Source organism: Alosa pseudoharengus, unplaced genomic scaffold, assembly GCF_046254945.1.
Source record: "Alosa pseudoharengus isolate Yale_2024_CS ecotype anadromous, Long Island Sound unplaced genomic scaffold, YU_APseudo_1.1 YU_APseudo_1.1_scf_17, whole genome shotgun sequence".
Taxonomy (NCBI): Eukaryota; Metazoa; Chordata; class Actinopteri; order Clupeiformes; family Clupeidae; genus Alosa; species Alosa pseudoharengus.
The window spans coordinates 18061894-18085175 of record NW_027468640.1 but is presented as its reverse complement, the minus strand read 5'-3'; the positions used below and the strand labels follow the sequence as shown (position 1 = coordinate 18085175).

At 38.8% G+C, this 23282-nt stretch overlaps 1 protein-coding gene across 5 annotated transcripts; it reads right to left on the bottom strand.

Moving 5' to 3' along the window:
- Positions 1-367: 367 nt before the first annotated feature.
- Positions 368-12216, bottom strand: LOC143127330 (uncharacterized). Of its 5 annotated transcripts, none has more exons than XM_076288754.1 (10): positions 12119-12216; positions 11944-12033; positions 11137-11257; positions 10562-10743; positions 7954-8004; positions 2253-2358; positions 1897-2090; positions 1572-1637; positions 1441-1482; positions 368-799 (listed from the first exon to the last, which is right to left on the bottom strand). In XM_076288754.1, the coding sequence occupies exons 3-10, from the start codon at positions 11244-11246 to the stop codon at positions 504-506; spliced, it is 1047 nt and encodes a 348-aa protein (XP_076144869.1). In that variant the 5' UTR covers positions 11247-11257; positions 11944-12033; positions 12119-12216; the 3' UTR covers positions 368-503. The 5 variants fall into 5 exon arrangements, with proteins under 5 accessions (XP_076144869.1, XP_076144871.1, XP_076144872.1 ...); XM_076288756.1 differs by having other exon boundaries at positions 11137-11254; XM_076288757.1 differs by lacking the exon at positions 7954-8004.
- Between the last annotated feature and the right edge of the window lie 11066 nt (positions 12217-23282).

Genomic DNA, 23282 nt, shown 5'->3' with positions numbered 1-23282 from the left:
GTAAGGTTAATTTATCAAATGTTATTTTGAAGTATTAAAAAACATTGTTGTTTCAGAATGGTTGGTAATTAGTCTTGGTGTCAGTGGATCACCCCTCTCCATTTCCAACTAGCATTACTGTGCTCTCATTTTGAGAAGATTGTAACTGCAAATATACAGCATGTAATGTGACGCTGAGTTTGCTGGGATATTTGTCTTGTCAACTCTTTTTTCACGTGGTAAATTAAACGAAACCTGAAGAAAAAATACAGACGACATGACCTTGGTGTGTCCTAAATGGGCATGCACGCAGTAAACAACTTGAAACAACTTTTAGAACTAGTGTTAGAGTTAGTAAAATAAGTAAAGTATAGAGTAAGACTAGGAATCCCATCTTACAAAGCATCTTTATTCTCACATTAACAGTGAGTAATCATCATTTTATAGCTTGAACAATGTTGTCAGATGACCACAGTTTAAAATATTGTGAATATGAAATGTTTCGTTTAAAGATCTCTTCCATTTCATGATCTTTTATTCTCTAGATCATGTTTTACAGGGTTTTTCAGACTTTCAACAAGGTGAGGATCCACCTCCTTGAGGATGTCATAGAATGTCTGTTGAGCAGTAATCCCTTTTTTCCACAGCATCCTGAGTAAAGTGCGATTCTTTTCATATTCTGTGCATCTAGTATCAATGTCTTGCCTCTCTTCATCACGCAGAACTCTTGTTTTCTCCAGTTTGCTGAGAATGGGCCCCAGGAGAGGCAGTCGATGCTCCAGAGCTTCCTTGTGATGCCGAAAAAACTCAGTACAGTGGACTATGGGAAGCACAAAAAACTTTGATCTGGTAAGACGTTGCTCAAAACAAAGCAAATGCAAAGCCCTTTACATACTGTACATACTGGTGCATACGTAAACATACATTATGTATACATCTTTACATTTTCCGGTTGCACTGTATGATGTTTAGATGCAAAACCCTCTAAACATCACCTCCGTCAATACTCTTTTATATATATACTCTTTTGATCCCGTGATGGGAATTTGGTCTTATCCCAATCCGTGAAACACACTCAATCAATCAATCAGATTTATTTATATAGCACGTTTAAACATGAATACACAGTGAGGTGAAGCACACACTAATCCCAGCGCAGTGAGCTGCATGGAACAACAGCGGCGCTCGGGGAGCAGTGAGGGGTCAGGAGCCTTGCTCAAGGGCACTTCAGCCGTGCCTACTGGTCGGGGTTCGAACCGGCAACCTTCTGGTAACAAGTCCAAAGTGCTAACCAGTAGGCCACGGCTGCCCCCCTATGGTGGTGAGTGAAAGCTCTCCACACATACTATTACATAATAATATCTGAAACCTCAGCAAATGAACTGAATTGTGAAATAGGTGAACACAGCTATTGTGCTGATAAGGTGAATTCATAATGTAGAAAACCAGAATAATACTCACGTTTCCCGATTGCCTCTATTCTTGCATCTACCTCATCTTTGTCTATTGGGGAGAGATTTTGTTGTTAAACTTTGATCACAAAAAAATACATCAATTTCAACTTGTTTTCAATGAGATGTCATTTAACTTACGTGTTTCCAGTGGTTTACGGTAACAACCCAGCACACAGCAGATGTTGTTAGATATTTCAATCAAACCTTCAGAGATGTAATGCAACATTAATGCATTATTATTAATTAAAGTCCTCAAAATAAGAAAACGTTTCGCTGATTTGTTATCATTTTCCCAAAATATATCTACCTAAAGCAATTCCAACTAAACATGTTCTTGTAAATGCATGGCTCATCTTATTAAAAGGTATTTACAACATTATGGAGTTATTACTGACCATGACCCTCAGATAGGCATAATAAACAAATAAAACATTTCAGAAATTAAACAAAATAATAAAGTTACCCAGTTCCTGAACTGGATCTGGCCTGATTTTCTTCAGCAACTTTTTTATCAGTTTCAATCCAGATTCCAATGTGTGGCCCAGGTTGCTCCAGGTATCATGGTTTTCAGTTTGATCAGTGAAGCTGTCTTTCATGTCTTCTCCCAGTTCCAACAGGTGTGCAATCACCGCTCGTATGTCCTTCACAGTCTCATTACTGAACAGGCACAGTCACAAAGTCATTATTCATGTGGTTAAGGTTGTGACACATTATAATTATATCAAATAATTGTCCAGTTATTTTTTTAGAATGTAGTTTCTATCAATATGAGTCATGTTTAGACTACTGGAGAGATAGCCTTAGATGATCAAACATCACCTCCCATCCTCCAGGTTACTGGTGAAATGGTCAAGGTCTTTGAGTCCATCTGTATATTTCTGCAGGAGAACAGTCAGCGTTTCAGCATTGTACTCCTTTTTGCCCCCTAAAAGAGATAGAGATCTTTATTAGATAATGATGGATGTCAGTGGAAGCAATAAGAAGGGAATACAAGAACTGGTCTTATTCTGTCCTTTTCCCTCCTTTGTTTCCTTGTTTCTGCCTCCACCCCTCAACTGTCTAATTATGATTGTTGCCTGCCATTTTCTGTAAGATTTGGCCACTGATTTGCAGGAGTGGCCATATTGGGACCACTTTTTGGTTTGAACCCTAGTAGGGTAAGCATAATATGATAAGCAAAACAGTTGTGCATTTTATGACTAAAGCATGAAAGTTTCAATATATAATCTTCACCTATGGAGTCAAAATAGGGTCTTTAATATTGAGAGCTTGTGAAAAGATGTTCACATGTGTAATAAAGTTTTGCAGCTGTGCAAAAGGAGTTCTGCATGTGAAAAGAAATTTCGTACCTGTAGAAATATTTTGTACATATGTGAAAAAATGATATACGTAGAAATATTACGTACTTGTGTGAAAGAAATGTGTATCTGTAGAAATGTTTTGTACATATGTGGGGGGAAAATGCGGATCTGTAAAAGTATTTTGTACACGTGTGGAAAAAATATGTACCTGCACAAATACTTTGTACGTGTGTGAATCTCCTACGCGATGCTTTCCTGCACAACACTGAAAGTACGAGTGTGAAACTGAGATACATGCTTACGGACTTTTGACCCTAATTTTACGGCCTTTCTGAAGAGCCAATCAACACATTGCTTATTGCCAACCAATCAGCGTTCCCCACCGACCACCCAGATTTTGCTGCTTTGGCATTGATATGGAACGGCGATTAAACTTTTTTTTACCACATCTACTTCATACAGTAGGTGTAGTATATCACTTTTTAAACGACACCCTTTTCAACCTAGACCATGGTATAATCGCAGGTATCTGTGACCTGACATGGTCAAAACCAAAGATTCTAGAACAGAGCTCTAGAATCTTTGGTCAAAACTGCACAAAATTGGAAGTGTAGGATCATTATGACACCCTCTGAATGCACGCCAAGTTTTGTGGAATTCCGTTCATGGGGGGCCATACAATAAATTAATTTATGTTACTGTACACCAACTGGCCTGTAGGTGGCCAGACACAGTTTTCTGTGAATATCTCGAGAACCATAGGGCCTAGGAGGACCACCTTTTTTTTGTATGTTGGTCTTAAGGGGCCATGTCAACCCATCCCATAACCACTCATTTCATGTATAGCGCCACCTAGTTAAAAATGAAAAAGCAAAAAATTAGGTGTTGTAATCACAATATCTCTGGCTGACATGGTCAAAACTGCACACAATTGAAAGTGTAGGATCATTATGACACCCTTTGAATGCATGCCAAGTTTTGTGGACTTTCGTTTATGGGGGGGCCATTCAATAAATTAATTGATGTGTACATTTAGTGACTGTACACCAACAGAGTTTTCTGTGCATATCTTGAGAACACGTAGGGCCTAGGATGACCAATTTTTTGTGTATGTTTGCCTCCAGGAGCCATGTTAACCCATTCCATATGCACACATGTGCATAAACAGATACACACCCACACACATACATTCACAGTAGACATACGTACGCACACAAACACACACAGTAGACATATGTACGCATGCATGCACATGCAGACACACAGGGGGACACACAAGCATATGCACACACACACACACACACACACACACTACAGGGGCGGACTGGGACCAAAAATCGGCCCTGGCATATTTGGCCCAAGCGGCCCTCAAATTGGTTGGGCACACCTGATTAAATACAAAATCTTTGCATTACCCTTAAATATATATATTTTCTACTGCACTGAAAGTGATGTAGGCCTCATTGGCTATCACTCTGATTGATCAGAGGTAGCCATGGAGCACATGATCTCCATATTCAAGTAGGCTATACAAGCAATTATTAAAGAGTTTCTGCTTGAATTCAAAGTATCATTTCAAATTTCAATAGGCTACATTTAAACTATAAAATGTTCAACTGACAGCAGCACCAAACAGTTACTGAAGCCTATGTGTAAGGAGCTAAATTTCTTGATTGTCGTAGACATTAATCACTGTAGGACAACTGAAATAAACAGGGCTGTTGCTGGAAATATTTTATTCCTGTAGGCTATACTACCTACCTACATTGCTGGTACATTTTGGAACAGTATAGCTATATTAATTAATTATCTTTAATGTCTTCCAGTAGCCTATCGTATAGGTCACTGTATATATAGCTTAGTTGGCTTGTGCATGAATATGACTTGATGTTTTGTAGCCTACATTTCCGTCAGTCTACAGTCTTTTAGCCCATCTTTACCATGATAACCCTTCCTAGAACCCTTTCGACGCTCTACTTAGAGAGACCAACCACCACTCATGCCATCAATGTTGAATTTTGGGCGTCTGACGGAAACTGATCAATCTGACCAACAATTAATATCGATTTGACACTCTTTTGCTGTCCGGGTTTGCAAATCGTTCATTTAGAACATTTAAGTTGCGCTATTTGTTATTATAATCACAGCACGGCCATACTATGTTGTCATTACTATATCATTACATTATCGCAATTAATAATCATCATAATCAACATCGTCAGCATGGCACTTAGCCTACCTGCTCCACCACTGAGTTCTTATCATGTAGCCTCAACTAGGCTCCACCACCTGCTCACTGTCCCTCTGCTCTGGATGCTTGCTTACATCCTCGTTTAAACTCAAAGAACTTCAACATGTTGCTGACATATGCTAGCCTACTTGCAATATTGCATTTTTGAAGCTTCTACATTGGTGTTACTTTTGCACTATTGTCACTACCGGCACCCGCCGCAATTTCATGTAGGCAACTTCGATTAACTTTTGATGCGCTCTAGTCCAAGAGCATTAGCTTAAAATTGAGTCAAACCCGGAAGGCCGGAACAAATTAGTAACAAGCTGAATTGTTCAGGATATGTTCAGAATACCTTTAGGAATAACATACTAAAAGTCCCCGTGAATCCCCCTTGTGCTTTCTGAGATATTCAAGATGGCGTCCAAAATTGCCGCTATTTGGAGATTTTTCCATATCTCAGGCTTAAAACATAATACAAACCCCTGCTTTGATGAGAATAAGGATAACAAATGTTGAGTATACAAACTATATGTTGTCTGATTCATTTTACAAAAAGAAAAAGGATTTGGATGGGTGAAATATGTTCAAAAAATGCCTTTTTCCTAGGTGGGCTAAAATGGTAAGCTAACTTAAATAGCTGAATATCTCAAAGAGCACAAGGGGGATTCACGGGGACTTTTAGTATGTCATTCCTAAAGGTATTCTGAACATATCCTGAAAAATATGTTCAGGGGTGGGGCCTGACGTGAGCTGTTATTGGATCAGTCGAGTGTCAATATGGAAATGCAACCAATGGGCCGCTGATTGTCCTTCCTTTGGGCCGATCGTTGGCCAAAATTATTTAATTATATACTATCGGCCCAAAAGGTGCGTCGGCCCACCGGGAAAATGCCCGGTATGCCAGATGGCCAGTCCACCCATGCACACACACACATAAACATAAACACGTACAGATGCACACAATTCAGGAATTTCTCAGAAATCTCAGGCAAGATGGGGGTGAGGTTGTATACAATGTATGGTAGGTTGTATAAAATGTATTTTACATGTGAAATCTATGAACTAATCATGTTTTTGTAATTGTTGTCTAGCAGATACCAGTGAGAATTGAGTGTACATAATGCAATTCAGTGAGACAGTTAGAATATATGCCTTTCACCTTTTGTTTTTAGCCAGCAGCCAGATCAGCAGATACCCTAACTTTACTGAATTACTGAAGCTAAGCAGGCTTAGTTAGTACTTGGATAGACCTCCTTGGAAGAGTATGTTCCTGCTGGAAGTGGTGTTGGTGGCTAGCCAGTAGGTGGCACTCTTCCCTGTGGCCAAAACCCACCAAACAATGTCATGTCTCGATGGCCGTGTATGTCCAGGCTAACAGTCTCCAGCAACTGCTGGAGCACTTTGTAGTGCTAATGTATGATAGGACAAGGGACATTACAGAGGTGAATGAGGCCAGAAAATACCTGTTCACACAGAAATCTAGAGCTTTAGAGAACATCCCACCCACAAAGGCTGCGGGCCACTTATCAAGCCAGTGTCTGGTACCAAGCTTTAGTGCTTGATCCTGAGCTACCAAATCCTTCTGATTCGGGCTGGGTTACTGAATAAAAACAAGCATTACATTTTAACTGTCACAATAAAAAAGAGAAAGTTTGCGTGGAATATCACGTTTTGCCTTCTAATGTGTAGCTTTGTTGTCAATGGGCTTATTGCCAACGGGCTGTTAGTAAGACTGGCAGAGTGTGTCTGACGTGTATGGCATTTCTCTGAAATCATCGGACTTGTTGCAAGAACTGTCAGTGACGTGACAAACAAGTTTGTAGCTGACAGGAGACAACGACCATGCATGTAAGTTTGGGGGTGGAAGCCATAGCAGTAATGGAATAAAATTAAATTGAACAAAAGCTGCCTGGTCCTGTCAATTGTGCCACAAGACAGGTAGGAAGATAAGTTTTGTTCAGTTTCTGCCACTTTGTTTATTGTTAAAACAGATATGCCAGCATGGCATGTATACATTTTGTGAGCCAATATAAAGCATCATTGCCTTGAACATTGAGCCATGTCATAAAAGAAAATCGTCTGTGAAAAATTAAAACATTTTACATCTTGAAACTTAAAATAAAATTGAACAAAAGCTGCCTATTCTTGAAACTTAAAATCTTAATGAAAACTAGAAGATAAACTTACTAGAAGCATGGTCTTCAGACATCCTAATCCAACAACGGATATCTTCACATTAAGTTCCAGAATAAATTAGATTTGCCGCCTGTGGGCTCTCAAAATTACATATTCAGATTAAGACGAGGAACTATACAGCTTCAAGTAGACTTTTGACAAGGGAGTGGCCAAGATAAGACTGACCTATTGGAGTGCTGCTAAACAGTGGTTGAGAGAGAGCTAAAGTGGTCAGCATAAAGAAAAGATGCAGCTGACACCAATTGTATATTGACCACACTGCCATACAGAATGGCAGTCCCGATGGGCCCCCATGTTCCTCAAAAAATAAAATATATTCCCTCTATATCAGGGCCCCTATAATCAGTAGTGGTTTTTTACCCCCAGTCCGACGCCCCTGCACACATGCACACCCTGTGTGTGTGTATTCACCATACCATGACTTCCCAACTCTGCACAGTATCCCATTTGGATAGATGACAGCACCTTGTAACCGATTAGCCTAATAGCCCAATTTACCCAGAGAAGCCTATTATTTAGTATGAAGTCCACAACAAACTGACCGTACAGATATAATAATGGGTTCATAAAATGTAGTGAAAAGGCGTTTCACAATAACAGGATGCCTCTAATATGCCCATGTTATTCAGGCTTCACTAAAAACAATGTCAAATTGAAGTATTTGAAATAAACAGTTCTTTGTTGGCATTGAATAAGACTTTTTTGTGATGCATTATTTAAGCTGTTGTTTGTTAATGTCTCCTTGTGTGAAAAAGTGTGGTTTATCATAAGAAACAATAGATGGATTCACCGTTTAGAGGCTGCTTCTCAGCTTGTGCTGCATCCTGCACAGTAGCATTCCCTATAACATCAATCAAAACATGTTAATATTTAATTATGTGATGGAGACTCACTGAAAAGCAAAGGATTATTCTAATTAGGGTGACCATTCTGATCTTTACTGATATACGTAGACACACGTGTGACACAAGTGTAATGTTTATATCAAATTATATGTCCAACTACCATCTCCTTTTTTCCTGCCTGGCTAAAATGTACTGTTTTAATCTAATTCAGCCTTGTTACTGTACTAGTACAGAGCTAAAGAGTTTATGTCGACTAACAGAGTAAACAGTTGAAATTAGCTTTAGTCATTATTGGTCAATGTTACCGTTTGTTCCTGTAAAACAACTAACTTTTTTTGTTTAATGGCAGTGAGACTATTTTTTCATTTATTTGCCATTATAACAGCAGACAGTAACCCAACACAGCCTGCAAGAAATAATTAAGGAAATACTAATCCAATACACATAAACACTTTTACAGCCCATTATCATTTAATCAATCTGCAGTATTTAAAGTCATTATTATCATGTTTTTAAAACTGAAACAGACATAAAGAGTAATAATAATAGATCAATAGGTTTATCCAGCCTTACAATGCAAAAATAGATAAATCATTGGTCTGAGCTGTTGTGCTGGAGGATCTAAAAGGAACAATATGTAGATAAACATGCTTTGCCACAAAAACAGACAAAAACGTGGGGTAAGTCCAGCTATATGAAGTTATTATTTTGCTGTCACTTAGTCTGTTTTATAACCCAGAAGGATGTACTTGGTACCAATGGATAGCCCTGTGTCTCCTCTTTCATCTGATATGCTTGCCATATCTATGCGATCACGGGTTCGCGAGTAATTCAAACGAGAGTGAAATGTTCTCTGCGATGAACAGTTCCGGAATAATGTAACAGAGAAGAAAGGGTGTGTTTTTTGATGCACTTTGCGTCAATCGTGTTCTAAGGGTTAATATAAAGTGTTACCATATATATATATATATATATATATATATATATATATATATATATATATAAACATTTCAGTCAGTAGTCATTCGGTCTTTGTTAATTTGTTAATGATTTGTTAATAATTTCATGATATGTCTTGCAGTGTTGTAATACTCGGACTCGAGTCTGAGTCATGAGCTAAATTTAGAGACTCATGACTTAATTTGGACTTAAGCACTACATGACTCGAACTTGGACTCGGACTTGTACATTCAGACCATGCAGACTCTGACTTTTTTTTTGTGATGTCATTAGGCTATAATTGTAATATGTCATTAGAATATTATTTTGTATATGGTAAGGGTACATGAATTATCATGAATTCATGCATTAATTAATTCATGATTTATGTATTACTTAATTCCTTAATATCTCATGAATCATCAGAAATTTACATGAGTTCATATTCTGTCATTTGTGACCTCATACATGAACAACACATCAACTAAAGCATTAAGTATGGTCGGTACATCATTACATGATCGGTACATGATTTATGATTTATTAAGAATGATCATGATTTCTTTTTCTGCCAAAAATGTGGTCATCGCTACTCAAATTCTGATTTGAGCACAACTTGTGCAGTTCTCTAAACACATGCGATTGTTAACACTTTAGTTGAGAGGCCACAAACATGATGAACTCATGAGCAATTAACATTACATTCATGTTATCATGATGATCATGCTTAATAAATCATAAATCATAATGATGTACCCATCATACCTAATGCTTAGTTGATGTGTTGTTCATGCATGAGGTCATGAATGAGAGACTATGAACTCATGTCAATTCATGATGATTCATTAGATATAAAAGAATGAAGTAATACATAAATCATGAATTAATTCATGCATGAATTCATGATTATTCATGTATCCTTAACGTAAAGTGTTACCGGATTTTAATATCTAAAGTATTTTAAGTATTAATATTAGTGCAATGGAGTGTTACTGCTTCATGTTATACATCACACATCACGCCATGTTCCTACAATTTCGGACATTAAACTTCAACAGCGCCAAATGCCTGGAGACATGAATGCCCCGAAGGTTGGCAGTTTTGCATTTAACAGTGACGCGACTCGGATGAGTAGTAGCGACACAGACTTGACTTGGATTTTTTTTTAATGAGTTGGACTTGACTCGGACTTGAACACTGTTGACTCGAACCTGGACTCGGACACGAGGCATAGTGACTTGACTACAACACTGTTGTCTTGTAGAGAAAACCAAAACCCATATCAGCTAGATATCTATTTATGAGCAAAGCTGCTATATGCCATTACCAAAAACCGTGATGTACAATAACAAACAATAAACAACAACAATGACAACACATAGCATTTAATGCTTTCCAAGACACCCAAAGCACTTCACAGTGATGGTGAAGGTGAATGTACAGTACGATTAAGCGATATGACACGAGTAGGAGTGGGGTTGGTAAAGGATATCGCTACAACTATAATTTGGCCGTATAGGTACAAGGCCGAAGGCCAAGTGATGAATTAGTTAATCACTTATTCGTTTTTTGTGCCTAACAATGAACAATAAAGATGCATCTCTAGATTATTACCCAAAGGTTGCACTGGGTCAGGTCTATTCTTCTGTGCCAACTCCTCAAAGAAACGTAAACCTGATTCCAAAGCTGTGTGAAGAGTTGTGAAAACAACACCATCCTTGAGCATATTGTGTATTTCATCCGCCACTTTCAAGAGATGAGCAAACCACTTCACTGTTTCGTGGTCACTAAACAGACTGCAAAAGGAAAAAGAACCATTGAACCATGTCATACTGTTTCATTAATTAATTCCTCCACCACAACAGTATGAGCCATATTGACTTGTCTTGTTAAGACTGACATTTTCATTAAACAAATCTTAAAATTTGCCCTTACAATGAGTGTAGTGCACACATATAGAAGTGGCTGTCAGTGGCAGTCTGACAATAAGGATTATGAGTACTGTAAACACTGTAAAAATATGTTTCTCTTCTTGAAGGATAATTTTCAAAGAATTCAGTAAATATACTACTACTACTACTACTACTACTACTAATAATAATAATAATAATAATAATAATAATAATGTGACGGGCTAATATCAGTTTTTTGCTGAAATGCAGAAGTTATAAGTTGCCATGTTTTGTGACCTTGTGCTGTCTGGGGAGGTCCAGCTGAACTGCGAGACATCCTTGAGGCTCTGTTTGTATTCCTGCAGAAGACTGATAAGATTTTCTGCACTGCAAGTCGCTTCACTCATGTCTTCAACTGCTACAATGAGAATATGACAGAGATATGAAAATGAGACAATATCAGTTACAGAGGTTACGTGGGGCATGTTGTCACACTTGTCAGTTTAACTGACAATGACTGCAAATGCCGATGTGTTTAACTGACAATGACTGACATGCTGACATGCAAATTAAAAATATCTTGTGCATGTGTTTTGTGTTTTGCATACAGTTAACTATTTCAGTATAAAAGTGTAGGAAGTCAAATTTAAGTTTCACAGGGTATCGTATGGTCTGTTGTTAGTCCAGGCATGGTGTTGCATTCTGTTGCAGGTTCTGGGTAAGTTATCACAATTTTTATGAGGCAAATATTGATTTAGGAGTACTCCTAGTGATAAGATGAAATACGGGCCCAGATAAGGATGTTAGCACTTGAATTTTATGGACCAGGGACCTTGAACTGCCAGTGACCCTGGCTATGAATTACTTTGTTGTCCAAATATAGAAATATATGTGTTCTGAGCTGACTCTGTGGAGATGGAAAATAGTTTTTTTGTCCAAAACGGTGGTAAAATGAGAACTGAAACTGACAAAAAACAGATCCTGTTTAGACTGCATACGGTTGCTATCCACTTAGGCTACAATCTTAAGTTTCTCTTGTACTGTTGTCATTGCCTTGATGTGTGGGCATGGACTGTCTTTTATATTTTGATATTGTGTACTCACCTATTGTTGTGTCTGTGCTTAACTTCTCAGAGCAGCCACAAAAGACATTCTCAAGCCCTCAAAAGATAGAAATGTGCCCTCAGCATAGTACTGTAGATGAACACAGAAATGTTGCTTGATTCAGCCCCAAATGCAAAACTGCTATTTTAAAGAGCTGGAGAGGGCACAGACTGACCGTGACACTTCCCGGCAAACAGGTTGAACTGCATCGGCAACTGCTGACACATATGGGACTAACCGGTATCCTTATCCTTTCATGCAGGCGATGTAAAAGTGAAAGTGCAAAGTACATGTGATCTGTGGTTCAACAATTGCTGTATCATCGGCTTCCCAAACGAATTACTGCAAGAAATAATAAATGATTGTCTAAAACTATAGTAGCATTGCAAGCAGTTTTACCCATGTGTAACCCCAAATAATTCATTTGACATTTCACTTTGACACTTTTGTCAATTCAACTCAAGTGCTATGTACAATATAGTATGTTTCTGCTGGCATAGGTTGTTTGTTTTATTTTGTTTTGTCATTGTGTTTGTTTTGTAAGACTAGCCTTTTGCATTCCTGAAACAGATGGTTGTAGAATGCCCTTTGAAAAAAAGTCTGAATATTTTTTGGAATTTATTAACAAATATTAGTTAATATAAATCTGATGATATCCACATGCCCAAACTGCCTACCGTGTCTAGTGCCACCAGCTGACCAAACAGGAAGTGTGCCAGACATTGACAACACCTTGATTAATTGGTTGGAAACTTTCAAAAATATTGTATATTATTATTATTATTATTCACATGCCTATAATGTGTGTAGTATAGCTCCACCAACTGGCAATATAAGTATTTTTTCCATTTGTTTTGAATATTGATATTAGATCTTAATTCAGTTTAGATGTCCTGACTTCACACATCTACACTGGAAAACACACACACACACACACACACACACACAGAATCTGACACACAAAAATACATTGTAATTAACATGACCAGTCAAAAAACACACTATTCTCACTACACACAACACACACGCTCTCTCCCTCTGTGACACACAACACACACGCCATACATGCTCAGGCCATTATAATTTTTCTATCTTTTGTGATCACGTAAACAATGTTCAAACCAAAACAATTGCACCATAGACTAAGCAATTATAACTAGATGAGTCCGTTGTTGTGCCTTTGCTCACCCCATGCCACTGTCTATGCAAGTAAGATGTACATGATCACATGGAACCATGGTAATATCAAAGGCATACCCAAAGGCACAACCAAGTTTTGAATATTTATATATATATAAGTTTTGAATATTTATATATATAATAATATTTATATATATATTTAAAAAGTAGAATCCATGCAAAAATACTGTAAAAGTAATAATTTGTAAAAGACTCTATGGACATGATCAAACTTCTTAAAGAAGTAAGACTTCCAGCGAACACAGTATTGGCCACTTTTGATGTCGAGTCTTTATACACCAACATCCCGCACGATGGGGGCATTAATGCTATTGATTTCTTTTTAAGAGAACATCATTCAAATAGGACCCCCAGTGTTGATTGCATAAAAATGTTGACTGAGATTGTGCTAACCAAGATTTTCTTCATGTTTAAGAATGATTTTTTCTTGCAAATCAAAGGGACTGCTATGGGAAGTACTATGGCACCTAACTATGCAAATCTGTTTGTGGGCCATTTCGAACACAATGTTGTTTTGAATCCTGTTGTTGCCCTTTGGCGCAGGTATATTGATGACATATTTTTGATTTGGCTGGGTACAGAAAACGAACTCTCCGATTTTCAAGACTTTAAATAGCAAGAATGAACATCTGAGATTCACTGGGGATTTTAACAATGCGGAAATCAGCTTCTTGGATCTTATGATATCCAAAGACGGCGATGTGTTAAAAACGGATCTCTATAAAAAGCCTACAGACAGGAATACTATTTTACATGGGAAAAGCTACCACCCCTCTAGTCTAAAGCGGAGTCTACCCATCAGCCAATTTAATAGAATACGACGCATTTGCAGTTCCGATCAAGACTATAATGTGCAGTGTGCCTCTATGTCCCAGCGCTTTAGGGAGCGAGAGTATACAGAAGCATGGATAAGCAATGCAGTAGAGAGGTTTAGTAACACAGACCAAGAGCATTGCCTAAATAGAAAGAGAAATAAAAAAGATGATAGGAGACTCTCCTGCATTACACAATACTCGCCACTAAGTAGAGAGTTTGAAGCGATAGTGAGAAGACACTGGCATATCCTTAGCTCAGACCCTACGCTAAAAGACGTTTCCTTTAGGCAACCCCCACGTTTTGTCTCTAAACGCTCACCTAATATACGCAACCTTGTTGTCAGAGCCGACCGACCACCAGATAACGCACCGCAATTCTTCCCTCCTATTCCTGATGGCAATTACAGGTGCGCGAATTGCGCGCAATGTAACTTCACTTACAAATGTAAAACCTTCAACCATCCACATACAGGAAAGGCACACAAAATAAAGGGAGTAATAACGTGCAATACAAAAAATGTAATATATATGATCAAATGTCCTTGTGGTCTAGCCTATATTGGAAAGACAACACGATGCCTCAAAACACGTATTGCTGAACATAGAAGCAGTATAAGGCTCAAAGATGAAAAGAATCCAGTGGCAGTCCATTTTAATACAGTAAAACACAATCTTGCAACCCTTAAGTATATCGGAATTGAACAGGTCACTATTCCTAGACGGGGCGGTGATGTCGACAACTTACTCCTAAGAAGAGAGGCTTTTTATATATACACCTTAAACACTATGTCACCAAAGGGGCTTAATATGTATTTTGATCTCAAGCCTTTTCTGTGATTTTCCTTTTTTGGATGATGACTAATGTATGATGACTATGTATTGTTCCGTATTTTGTATGTATGCATATGTATGTGTATAGCCTATTTGTATCTATATATTTGTCTTTGCCATTATGACTTTGCACATAGGCCTATGCTGATTGATATAATATTTGATTGATACAGCTTTTTTCTTTATTATTGACACATAGGCCGAGTTGCCTGTCATTCATGATTGGCACCCTTGGGTGCCCTGCCTAGGCGGGTGCTGAATGAATGGTCATGTGATATAGGCCACACTCTTCCTGTTACCCACATGCCTGACGAAGATCCAAGGGGATCGAAACGTTGCTTTTAAATTAATAAAGTTTATATTTTGGAGCAGTTGCAGTGTGCAGACCACACTTTTTCTAATATCAAAGGCATACCCAGAAAGCATGCAGATGTTGCACAACCAAGTTTTGAATATTTATATATATATAAGTTTTGAATATTTATATATATAATAATATTTATATATATATTTAAAAAGTAGAATCCATGCAAAAATACTTTAAAAACAATTATTTAATAAATATTTCAGGAAAATATAAGTTCATAAAATGAATTTTATATTTCAGTAGGCTATTCAATTTCATTATCCTAAAAACCCAGAGTCCCCCCCATACCAGGATGGTTCGACCCAACCTGTCACATGCCACCCGCCATCAGCTGTCAATCACTGTCAAAACTCAAACAATGGAGTCGTGGTTGAAGCGTAGCGGTAATTCTTGTCCGCTGGTTAGGGGGTACTTGGCTGAAAAAATATTTCACAGGGGGCACATCACTGAAAAAAGGTTGAGAACCACTGCATTAGCGCATTCAAAGAATTTTGGCTTTGAGCCACTGTGGGAGGGTTGGGGCCTGATGAGAGCTGTTACAGCTGTTAGTGTGCCATGAGGGATCGTCAGGTGTGCCGTGGAAAAATATCCGATTTCACTTCACTGGTCCAAAAAGATAATCCTCCTTCAAATAATTGTTTAATCTTTCACGAGTCAGGCCTGCACAGGGATTTGAAACCGGGTCTCTGGAATGAAAGGCAGAGATCAGTCCCTTGTACCACCACCTGTGAATGAAGGGACCAAAATGCAGAGGAGTCAGATGCAGGGCAGTTCTTGCAGATTGGAGCAAAGTATCACAGGCACAGGCAATGACCATCAGAACAAAAAATAAGCAAAAGAAAAACACCTTAGAGAGAATTGGGTAACAAAAGTCGGACATCTAGTGGCAAAAAGTAGTAGCTGCAACCAAAAAGTCCCTGGGGCTTGACATAATCGTACTGCTCTCATTGAGCGTATAACTGTGCTGTTGGTATGCTGTCAATGTAATGAAATCAGTCTTGAATGAAACTCCTGGTAAGTAGCACAACTAGTAAGCCTACCCCATTGTTGATTTACAGAGAAAAAATAGCTCAAACACAACACAACACACAACTACAGGGCCACCTTTTAATTTATGTCATGGACATTAAATAGGACAACTGTAAGCAACTTAACCCATTGTTTATTGTAACCTAAACTTATTTATCTCAAGTGTAGACACAATGAATGCAATACAAGTATTAACCCATTGTTATTTTGTATTATACTCAAAAAAATGCCTGACATATATTGATAAAAAAACATCGCATCACAAAGTTTTTCCAAAGCTCAATCAGGCTCGAACTGTGTGGGACCCTCAATGCAAAACTAAAGGGTTGTTTGGTGGACATTTAAATATTCGGAGTATGGCAACCAAATGTGAACAACTGGAAAACTTGCTTGTAAATTCCAATATTGACTTTCTTGGACTGACAGAAACTTGGTTAACTAGTTCCTCCGCGGATGCCCTTGTTGTTATGCCAGGGTATGATGTTTTTAGGAAAGACAGAGACCAGGGAAGGGGAGGGGGAGTTTTATTATATGTGAAAAGTACTATTAAATGCAAACAAATTAAATGGGAAACTGACATTGAATGTGTTGGGGTCAATATCTCACTCTCAACTGAAATGGCATTTACTTTAATCTGTCTATATCGAAAACCATCAGCAAAGCCTGAATTTTATGATCAGTTAAAGAACTTCCTTCATAGTTTGGATTTTAACAAAGAGGTTATATTGATGGGGGACTTTAATGTCAATTGGAGTGATAAGAGTGGAAGGAAAAAGCTTAAAAACATTACAGACTATTTCAATCTTACACAGTTAATTGAACAACCAACTAGAATAACTAATCGGACAGAAACTAAAATAGATTTATTGTTCACAAATAGACCAGAAAGAATTACTAAGACCTTTAATCTAATGACAGGGCTGTCAGATCACAATATCATTCTTTTTGCCAGGAAGCTAAAAAAACACCGTTTTCATCCCTCAGAAACATCTGTATGTAAATATGAATCAGTTCCAACTAGTCAGCAGGAAAATCTTGGTGTAGCACTGAGAGAGATTGAATGGGACGGGGTCCTCTCTAAAGGAGACCTGGAGAGTGACTGTGACCAATTCACCTCAACAATTAGGAAAGTTATGGGGCCCTACCTCAGAAAGCAGAGCCAAAAGAAACGCAGGGAAACACTGCCCTGGCTTAATGAAGAATGTAGGAAACGTATGAAGGAAAGAGATCAATTACTGAAACAATCTTTAAAATCAGGTCTTACAACAGACAGACAAAAATGTACCTCATTAAGAAACAAAGTAATAAAAAGGCTAAGACAAACTAAAGCCAACTTCTTCATTAACACTATTGAAGAGGCAAGAGGAAATGGGAAGAAGATATGGCAAACCATCAACAAGCTGATTGGCAGAAAACAGAATCATAACAATAAAGAACTACAGTTGAAAATTCACATTGAACTAGTCACAGATCCAACCATTTTATCTACACAACTGAACATCTTCTTTCTCGACTCTGTTTATGAAATAACCCAACTTTTTAATTCATCCAGCTACTCTACTTGCCCCATTAATTATACACAGCCGATTTTCCACCTACAACAAATAACTGAAACAGAAGTAGCAAATACCATCAGTGGCTTAAAAAATTCAAAGGCCATGGATATCTATGGCCTTAAAACGGCACAAAGAGACCCTTATACAGCCTATTACATATCTGATTAATCAGTCCTTAAGTCTATCCATTGTGCCATCTGCATGGAAGATGGCCCTGGTCACACCCGTTTTAAATCAGGTGGAAGGTCAGATATGGCCAATTATCGGCCAATCAGCATTTTGCCTGTTGTTTCCAAAATAGTTGAAAAATGGGTGGCTAAATTACTGATTCAACATCTCAATAAAAGCAATAACTCACTTCACCCTATGCAATTTGGTTTCAGGGCCCATCACTCAACAGAAACAGCCAATTGTTTGTTTTTGGAAAAGGTTAAAGGCTACCTAGATAGGAGTTCTTATGTTGGTGCTGTCTTCCTAGACCTCAAGCGAGCTTTTGATACTGTAAACCATGAAGTTCTCCTATCTAAACTCACTTATTTTAATTTCTCTGTGCAAGCTCTCAACTGGATGAAATCATACCTGTCCAGCAGAAAGCAATGCGTTTGTATTAATGATTCAAAGTCTCCACTCTGTGAATGTCCAGTAGGGGTCCCCCAGGGCTCTATACTTGGCCCAATCCTGTTTACACTTTATATAAATGATCTGCCAGAGGCATGCAAAAATGTTGATGTCCAGATGTATGCAGATTTTTGCACATGCTAAGAACTACCAAGAGATAGCATCCACACTTACAGCTGCAATGGCTCACATTGATGACTGGCTCACCAAGTCATGTCTCTACCTAAACACTAAAAAAACAGTCTGTATGGCGTTCACCAAACAAAATATGAAGGTGTCACATTCCAATGTGTTCCTTAGAGGACAGGAGCTTGATTTAGTTAGCGAATTTAAGTACCTTGGGGTCATGATTCCACCTTAACCTTTAAAAGTCATGTAAAAAAAGTGGCAAATAAAGTTAAATTCAATTTGCTAAATTTTAAGCAAGTTAGGCCATTTCTTGACACCAAGGCTGCCAAGTTGTTTTTATATACCATGATATTTTCACATTTTGAGTATTGTTTTATAAACTGGTCATTTACCGGCATAACTACTCTTAAAATCATTGAATCGCTATTTAAGAAAGCCATAAAAACTTTTGATAAAAAGGCATTGTCATTTCACCATTGCGATATCTTAGAGACACAAATTTTTAAGCTTTGATAATTTTAAACACTTTAAGTATGCGTGTTTGGTATACAAAGTGCTGCACAATCTTGCCCCCCCTCCGCTGCATGGCTTTTTCCAAAGACTTGGAAGTGGAGGTAGTATACGGGCCTCTGTAAAAGGGGACTGTATAATACCATTCAGACGCACCGTTTTTGGCCAAAACGTATTGTCAGTAGTAGGAGGTAAACTATGGAATAGCTTGCCCCTCCCAATAAGAGAGTGTCCTACATATAACACCTTTAAAACTCACTTAAAACAGTGGCTCCTAGAAAACCAGAGATGCACTCACCTTTAACTGCCACACATGTAATTTCATCACCCACTCAATTTCACTATCAATTGAATGTATAGAGGTGGATGAATTATGTCCTTGTCTTCATGTATTTCTGTTTCATTTTGTTTGTTTATTCTGTCAATGTACTGTATATGTCACCCTTATGTCCTCCTTGTCTACATGTATTTCTGTTCTGTTTTTGTTTTGTCTGTTGTGTTTTGTTTATTCTGTTAATGCATAGGTCACCATTATGTATTTAATTTTACAGTGTGTGAGTGCTGTATGACTGCTGGCTATCTATACTGTATGTGTTGTCCTATGTCACCTGCCTAGGGACTGCAGATGAAAAGTAGTTTTTTTTTAACTAATTCTGGCATATTTACATAGTGTTTATTACACAATGTTCATTAATATGCATGGTCCCTATCAAATAAACCAATAAACAAACAAACAATTTTTTCCTGAGTTTATTTTACTGAAAGGGTCTTGCATGCAAGTGTCTGTTGGAGTTTTTAATATTATAATAACGTTTAGACTATGGTACATTTTATTTTTGCAACATTTGTGTTTGCCATGGGATTTTTTTCAGTGTCAAAAATGAGCCATGGTACAGAAAAGGTTGAACATACTGTTCTTAAGGACAAGGCTGCTATGTATTTTTCATTTTATACTTTATACATTTTGAGATATTAACAAAAAACAAGCTTTTCCCCCCTCAGAGACTTTGTATTGGGCTTTTTGTATTGGGCTTTAATTGGCTCATAAAGAAAACTAAGTTGCACCTGTTCCAACTGCCATCTGCTCAACTAGACCCCCTTTCTCTTTATGTCTCTCTCCATTCAAGAAGACTACAAGGCACCTTCCATCACACTTTCTCCCATCCACCCAATTCAAACTATTCATTCAACCATTAAACTATCTGTCTATCAACTTCACACAACTTGTTTTGTGTTTGTGATGGGCTGTGCCTAGGGTGATGGTACTTGGCTAAGGTTCTTTATGGTTTATGGTTCAGTCCACATCAACGGGACGGACCGACCTAGCCAACTTAGACCATGCCTGGGCTGGTTAAGAGTATTTTGAGTATTGGATATTTCAATGTGGTAATATGGTGGTAGCATGGAGGGGAGTGTCTCCAGGACGCTGGTTTCACTGTTAAGCCTTCATGAGGTGTCGTGGGCCTAACTTAACGAAACATCGGTGAATGAGGGTGCCCACTTGATAACCCCAATGACATGCCGCATACTATATAGGCTACTGCTGTTGGATAGGCCATTTGCATTGTGCTTGTGACCATTTGTTGGCGGATTTGTGGGTAGTGTGCTTTTTAAAGTTAAACTTGAGCAGGGGCTTCTGAATGTGTTTTTACCTTGGATTTTGGCACAAGGGATTTTAACATCTAATCCTGTGTATTAATGTAATGCTTCCATTAAAATATCTACCTATACACACATCCATAAAATGTATATCATCATCCATTAAATGATCTGCATATCAACATCCATTAAACTATCTACCTATTAAAGGTTGTATCAGTGATTTCAGGCCCAAAAAAGGCCCAAACATAAATGATCACATTCATCTAATCTTTCCTAACGATCCGCTAGCTGTCTGCCCCATAAGCAGGCCGTCAAAAAAATGTAGGCAGCCTAGGCTCCGAGATCTGTACACAAAAACAATTGCTGCCAACAAGGGTTGGCAAAATAAAGTGTTTCAACCAATAACCGACGAGATGCGTGCTTAGGAGAGTTTAAAGCAACCACTTTATATAGCATATTAACCACTATGATTACCCTAGCAACCAAAATAAACCAGGCAACAACTTAGCAACCACTACCACAATGTCACCTTCCAACCACTTTATTTAGCAATGCAACCGTCATATCTACCATAGCAACAACTTAGCAACCAGCACCGTAATGTCAACTTAGCAACAAACATGATCTCCCTGGCAACCACCATAGCAACCGCTTTATTTAGCATAGCAACCAACATATCTACACTAGAAACAACCTACCAGCCATCTAGATTACCCTAGCAACAACTTAACAACCATCACAATAATGTCTACCTAGCAACCATCATAGAAACCAACATGATAACCCTAACAACCAACATTGCAACCACTTATAATAACCCATTTATAATACTGCTACATGAGGACCATTTGGTGGGCGTTGGATCAATGTTGGGTTATGTATTATTGTCACATGGAGATTATGTGACAATATGTATGTGCTTATCTCTATCTTGGTTATACAAAAATAAATAAAATGTAAATATACATACAAATCAAGGCATAGACTATGTTTTTGCTGCAATTTTATTAGTTTGACAGCATAGTGGACCTTAAAACACTGTTTCAACAACGGTCTCAACTGTAATCTATGATAAATATACCATACACAGTAATTCATATACAGTAGTTCGATTACAGAATTCATATTAAACTTCTTAATAAAACCTAATGGCTAAACCTCAAAATTGACAGTGAAAATGCAATAATGTTCAATGTTTGTGTCTATAAAATATAATGTTAGTCTCTGTGACGGTTTGAAAATGACAAAGGTGTAAGATAGCTAAAGGACAGACAAAGATAGACACAGACAGAGAGATAAAGAAAGGGAGTGAGTGACTGTGAGAGAGAAAGAGAGGTAGGGAGTCAGCTACTGTAAGAGAGTCAGCTACTGTAAGATATACTAAAAAAGTGATTGAGATGGTGAGAAAAAAGAGGATGCAGACAGGAAGACAGAAAAATGGGAGGAAGTGATGACAGAGAGAAAGAGGCAAATTAAGGTGAGAGATTGTGTGTGCGTCTGTATGTGTGTGTGCGTCTGTGTGTGTGCGTCTGTGTGTGTGTGTGTGTGTGTGTGTGTGTGTGTGTGTGTGTGTGTGTGTGTGTGTGTGTGTCTGTGTGTGAGTGTGTGCGTGTGTGTGTGTGCGTGTGTGTGTGCGTGTGTGTGTGTGTGTGTGTGTGTGTGTGTCTGTGTGTGAATGTGCGTGTGTATGTGTGTGTGTGTGTGTGTGTGCGTGTGTGTGTGTGTGCGTGTGTGTGTGTGTGTGTGTGTGTGTGTGTGTGTGTGTGTGTGTGTGTGCGTATGTGTGTGTGTGAGTGTATATGTGTGTGTGTGTGTTTATGTGTGTATGTGTGTGTGTGTGTTTGTGTGTGTATGTGTGTGTGTGTGTGTGTGTATGTGTGTGTGTGTGTATGTGTGTGTGTGTGTTTGTGTGTGTATGTGTGTGTATGTGTGTGTGTGAGTGTGTGTGTGTGTATGTGTGTGTGTGTGTGTGTGTGTGTGTATGTGTGTTTGTGTGTATGTGTGTGCGTCTGTATGTGTGTGTGCGTCTGTGTGTGTGCGTCTGTGTGTGTGTGTGTGTGTGTGTGTGTGTGTGTGTGTATGTGTGTATGTGGGTTTGTGTGTATGTGTGTGCGTCTGTATGTGTGTGTGCGTCTGTGTGTGTGTGTGTGTGTGTGTGTGTGTGTGTGTGTGTGTGTGTGTGTGTGTGTATGTGTGTGCGTCTGTATGTGTGTGTGCGTCTGTGTGTGTGCGTCTGTGTGTGTGTGTGTGTGTGTGTGTGTGTGTGTGTGTGTGTGTGTGTGTGTGTCTGTGTGTGTGTGTGTGTGTGTGTGTGTGTGTGTGTGTGTGTATGTGTGTGTGTGTGTGTGTAGAGTTTCTCAGTTCCCTGGTGGTGTTATGAGGTTGTACTCGGTCTGCAGCAGTAGCAGGCTGTTCTGACGGATCCTGCGCACCTGCACTAGCTCCCCCCCTCCCCCTCCCCCTCCTCCTCCTCCTCCTCCTCCTCCTCTGCCGCCGTCGTACTCCTGTACGTGGATGACGTTGTGGTCGCCCTCCCACTGCCGGCTGCGCTCGCTCAGACGCAGCTCGCTGTGCTTGCGGCAGCACCGCCGGTGCAGGCACCGCAGCCCCAGCGTCAGCACCACGCCCAGGCCGGCCGAGCAGCCCAGCAGCATGCCCAGCTCCGGGGCCCTGTGCCTGGGC

Excerpts from the sequence above, each read along its gene's own strand:
- LOC143127330 (XM_076288754.1), bottom strand. The coding sequence starts at position 11,246 with ATGAGTGAAGCGACTTGCAGTGCAGAAAATCTTATCAGTCTTCTGCAG. Across the intron at positions 2,359-7,953 it reads TGAGAAGCAGCCTCTAAACG|GGGGCAAAAAGGAGTACAAT; the intron begins GTGAATCCATCT and ends TATCTCTTTTAG. Across the intron at positions 800-1,440 it reads AATAGAGGCAATCGGGAAAC|TCCACTGTACTGAGTTTTTT; the intron begins GTGAGTATTATT and ends TGCTTCCCATAG.